The 5066-nt window shown below is 33.6% G+C and overlaps 1 protein-coding gene across 1 annotated transcript; it reads right to left on the reverse strand.

Moving 5' to 3' along the window:
• Nucleotides 1-3300: 3300 nt before the first annotated feature.
• LOC145112652 (uncharacterized) lies at nt 3301-4077 on the reverse strand. The gene has a single exon (XM_079048793.1). The coding sequence runs from the start codon at nt 4075-4077 to the stop codon at nt 3301-3303; it is 777 nt and encodes a 258-aa protein (XP_078904919.1).
• Nucleotides 4078-5066: the final 989 nt, after the last annotated feature.

Here is a 5066-nt window from a genome sequence, read left to right on the forward strand (position 1 = left end):
GTGCAATCTCTACATAAACACAAAATAAAAATGTTGTTAGCATTTAATAAAAAGTAATAATTGTATAAAAAAGAACAAGTATAAATTTTTTACCCAAAGTTATATCATCATCCATCAAGATGTCGTCAACGTTGTCAATTATTGGATTTGTAGACTTTCTCATAACAAAGCTTGAACTATCAACGTCGATAAACTAGTCCGATACTCACTTACAACTCTACCACATGTGCTAAACGCGGACTTGGACGCCACACTTGAGATTTGTATAGCCAATATATCTAACAACAAAAGAATTAAATTGTAACGAAATTAATTTATAAAGAAACTATTTAAGACTAAAAAAAAGTAATCACCTTTCGCCATCTGAGCAACTGTCGGGAACCTAATCGCGTTTACTCTCCACCAACCGAGAATTGAAAAATCTTTTTTATAATTCTCTATATTCTCTTTCAAGTAGGTTTGTAACTTGTTATCCATTGGATCCGGTACCCTATCAAGATCCCTTTCACATGATTTATCTGTTAAAACATAAAATTCAGAATTACAGTCTAAAATAATTATTGAAAAGCTGAAATATTTCAGCTTTGATATCCTAACTTTGATTGATTGTAACTCATTGAATATAATATCAAAAACAACAAAATTATAGTCTAAAATCATCTACAAACTCTAAATTCTACGTTGAAAAAAACCACATGTCAATCGGACTAAAAACGAATGAGATATGCTTGTTTAAACAATTTTACAGAATACAAAATTTTAATTTGTTGCTGAAAAGCTGAAATATTTCAGCTTTGATATCCCAACTTTGATTGATTGTAACTCACTGAATATAACACCAAAAACAACAAAATTATAGTCTAAAATTATCTACAAACTCTAAATTATACGTTGGAAAAACCGCATGTCAATCCGACTTAAAACGAATGAGATATGCTTGTTTAAACAATTTTACAGAATACAAAAATTTAATTTATTGCTGAAATATTTCAGCTTTGATATCCCAACTTTGATTGATTGTAACTCATTGAATATAACACCAAAAACAACAAAATTATAGTCTAAAATCATCTACAAACTCTAAATTACACGTTGGAAAAAACCGCATGTCAATCCGACTTAAAACGAATGAGATATGATTGTTTAAACAATTTTACATAATACAAAATTTTAGTTTATTGCTGAAGAGCTAAAATAATTCAGCTTTGATATCCCAACTTTGATTGATTGGAACTCATTTAATATAACACTAAAAACAACAAAATTATAGTCTAAAATCATCTACAAACTCTAAATTACAAGTTGAAAAAAATTGCATAACAATCCGACTTAAAACGAATGATATATGTTTGTTTAAAAATTTAACTTTTTTTTATAGATAAGCCGGTCCAACCGGTTTTTACCCGGAACAGCCGAACGGGACCGGACCGCCCTCAAATCCTAGAACCGAGAACCGGCCTGGGGGTCCAAAAAAACGGCACGGTCCGGTCCGGTCCGGTACGGTCCACATGTCCAAATGCTCACCCCTAGCATATGCAACCTAGAGATCTATGACTTTTCTCATTATAGCAACATACTATTGAAACTGTCACAAACCCTAACAATAATCTAAATTTATAGATAGAATTACATATGTTTAGTATTACAATCGTATGTATCACTCTTGAATCCTGAATTGCTCTTCAGAAAGCTAGCACCAAAATTATGGTTGTCTTTAATGATTCACACCCAAACCCTAGAACAATTTAGAGGAAAGATGAGGAAGGATAATTTTTGGCTATAGCTTCCTAAGGGATAATTGGCCAAAAATCCTTAGGTATAGGGTCACCTTTAGTATTACAATTGTATGTATCACTCTTGAATCCTCAGTTGCTCTTTAGAAAGCTAGCACCAAAATTATGGTTGCCTCTAATGGCTCACGTCTAAACCCTAGAAACCCTAGAACGATTTAGAGGAGAGAAGAAAAAGAGAATCTTCGGCTATTACTTCACAATGGATAGTTGCCGAAAATCCTTAGGTATAGGGTCCTATTTGTAGTTGCTAGGATACCAGTATAAACCTTAATTTGAATATTAAAATATTCAAATTTAATCAAATATCTCTATCGACTAATGGAAGCTTTCAGAACCCTTCTGGAAGAGCCTCAAAACTTTCCATCGTAGGAAGGTTCTTGAATGTTTCCATTGCTCAACTATTGAACAATTGCAATCGAACCCTTGTATCTCTAATTAATTTCAAATAATCCAAAATCAATTTCCAATTGATTCTGATTAATTCCAAATTAATTATAATCAATTTCTAATTAATTTATCAATCATATAATAAATTAATCATTTCCTTTCTTTTCTAATATTATTCTAAATTATTTCTGGATATGAGGGCAACCTAAAAAAGACTTTGTTTTTATTCATAAATATATATAAATTTAATTAAGAACTTAGACACCTTAATCCAACAATAACTCGTATACAAATACAAAGATCATTGTAGATGCTCTTCCTTTACCTTATGAATATGAAACCTACTTAAACATGTGTTAGATTCAAAATCATTGAAGAGACACATGAATTCATGAAGTCCAATAAATGCCAAAAATGCTTATAAATTTGAAACTAACTCCATCGGGTCCGTGGGGCTTTTTTGTCCCACAACTTCAAACTTCTTTCACCTCTAATATCCAAAATGTGAATCAAGGAATGAACCATGCGAACTTGTATATAGAAAATAATTAACAACGGAAATAAAGTGAAAAGGGGCAAATTTGCATATATCAATTGTTCATGAAAAAGAATTCGTAATGAAAATTTAATAACGCATGATAGTTGTCAAGCTTCAAACCCCACAAGGCCACAATTGAGGAAAACAATAATAAATTCTAATCCAAATTACCATTATAGCCTTCTTCTCTCAAGCTCAATGTGAATCTAAAATCTTGGTTACCAAATTCAGTAATAATAAGTTATCATTCATCCACAATTACACTTTTTGGTTTTTTTGGTTCGACAACGAAATGAGTTTACGTTTACAAGACCATTCTTTCCCAAAAGTTATGAAAAAATAAAAATAAAAATAATATTTTAATGATTTGAAACCTAAAACCATATAAAATCAGATAATGAACATGTGTTTTTCTTGAATCATGACAGTATTAAAGGAAGGATGTTGTAGTTACTGCTAAAATTTGATACAGTTGTATTAGAATCGTGGAGTTTTACATTGAAATAATATTCAAGAACCATGTTCAACCATGGTGGAGTAGTAATTACTGCTAAAACTTTCATTACCATGTCCATTTTGAATTCATGATCTGCCATCTTCAACCATGCTCTGTTGCTTGAGAAAGCTCTGTTGTTTTGAAATGAATGCCTCAACGGCAATCCGGAATTCTTCGTTGCTCAGCCTGTCCACCGCGTCAAATGATGTCACCGTCGACTCATCGGCGGCGGAGGTAGCGGCAATGCTAGTCACTGACCGCCTTAATTCACGACGAGGCTTCATAGAATTCTGGATCTTCAACTTATCCGATTGAGTTCTCTGAAATCTCTCTATCTGCTTCGCCGCCTGCTTGATTACCATTACAGTTGTCACTTCTGACTCCGTTTTGACGATTGCTTTCTCATTTTGAATCTTCCGATCACGACTTTCCGCCTCTACCGCTTTCTTTGTGATCGGTGATTCAATCACAGGCGACGGCACCGGTTTAGGATTTGGAGTGTCTACGGTTGTTTTCTGATGATTTAACTGATTGTATTTACCGTCGTCGTTGTCAATTCCAGAACCACCGGATTCGTTTCCGGCTTCCGTATGACGTGAAAGAACATAACAAACAACGACAATTACATTTCCGAGTAGAAAAACAACGTGTTGATTCATCAAGTAAGACGAAAATGCCAACAGATACTCGCCGGAGAATTTTAGAACTGTAGGAAGGCGAGTAGACGACCACGAAATCAAAGCAATCGCGAAGAAAACTTCAACTAACTGAAAAAACTTCGCCATATTTGTAAACCGTCTGTATCTCGCAAGCGCATTGGCCTTCTCCGCTTTAACAATGTCAACAAAATCATAAGAATCCATATCTTCTTCCTTCTCAATGAACGAAAATCAGATGTAATCAAAAAGCAAAGAACAGATTACAATTTACAAGTAGGAAATTAGGGCAGTGAGATTGAAGGAGAAAGAAAAAACACATAGACAGAGATGGAAGTGTGTGTTTCAGAATTCAGAGGGTTGAGTGGGCCGATGGAAAGGTTCAAAATGATGGTACGAATTTATAAAGACCGAGCCACGCGTGTGAGGGTGCCGCCGTGCTGGGGTGGTGGTGGTGGTCGCACAACTGACAACCCTACCAATACCAATACCAATTTAAATAATTTTACCTACCCCACCTCATACATTTTTATGTTTTATATTTCTATTTGATAGTTATTTTCTTTTATAATGGATTAAACAATGTATCAATATGTATAAACATTTATGACAATTTAATATATGTGTGTATCTTACGACATTTGAATTATTATGTATATCATGTAAGACCGAAGGGAATTGTTTCGGTAAGGGCTTGGCAATGTTGAGTTGGCTTATCAAACAGTGTTTCAAGAGTTTGGCATGTCGAGTTTGAGCATCCAATTCGATTGAAAATTCTAGCACTCTCTTTTATCTTTAGTCAAACTTTGACCGTTTTTAATATCTAAATTTAAAAATTTTACATGTTTTCTCCTATGATATATATACATTAAAGTCCCAATATTTTCAACTATTTGACAAAAAGTCTTAAACTTTATTTTTTTGACAACAAAATCCTAACTATCGGCAGTTTTTGACACGCTTATCCTTTTTTGCCGGTTAGCCGGTAATTAGGACTGTACTGTAAAAAAAATAAAGTTTAGGACTTTCTTGTCAAATCGTTGAAAATATTGAGACTTTAGTGTATAGTCTTGGTTTCCCTATAAACAAATAATTTTATCAGCCTCGTGAGACCCAAATCGTAGCCCAAGAACTTTTAATTGTGATTTTAGCCGCAACATCACTGTTTTTCTTACCATCATCATTTTTACCCTGCT

Source organism: Lactuca virosa, chromosome 1 (assembly GCF_052849685.1).
Source record: "Lactuca virosa cultivar CGN04683 chromosome 1, Lactuca_virosa_CGN04683_v6, whole genome shotgun sequence".
Classification (NCBI taxonomy): Eukaryota; Viridiplantae; Streptophyta; class Magnoliopsida; order Asterales; family Asteraceae; genus Lactuca; species Lactuca virosa.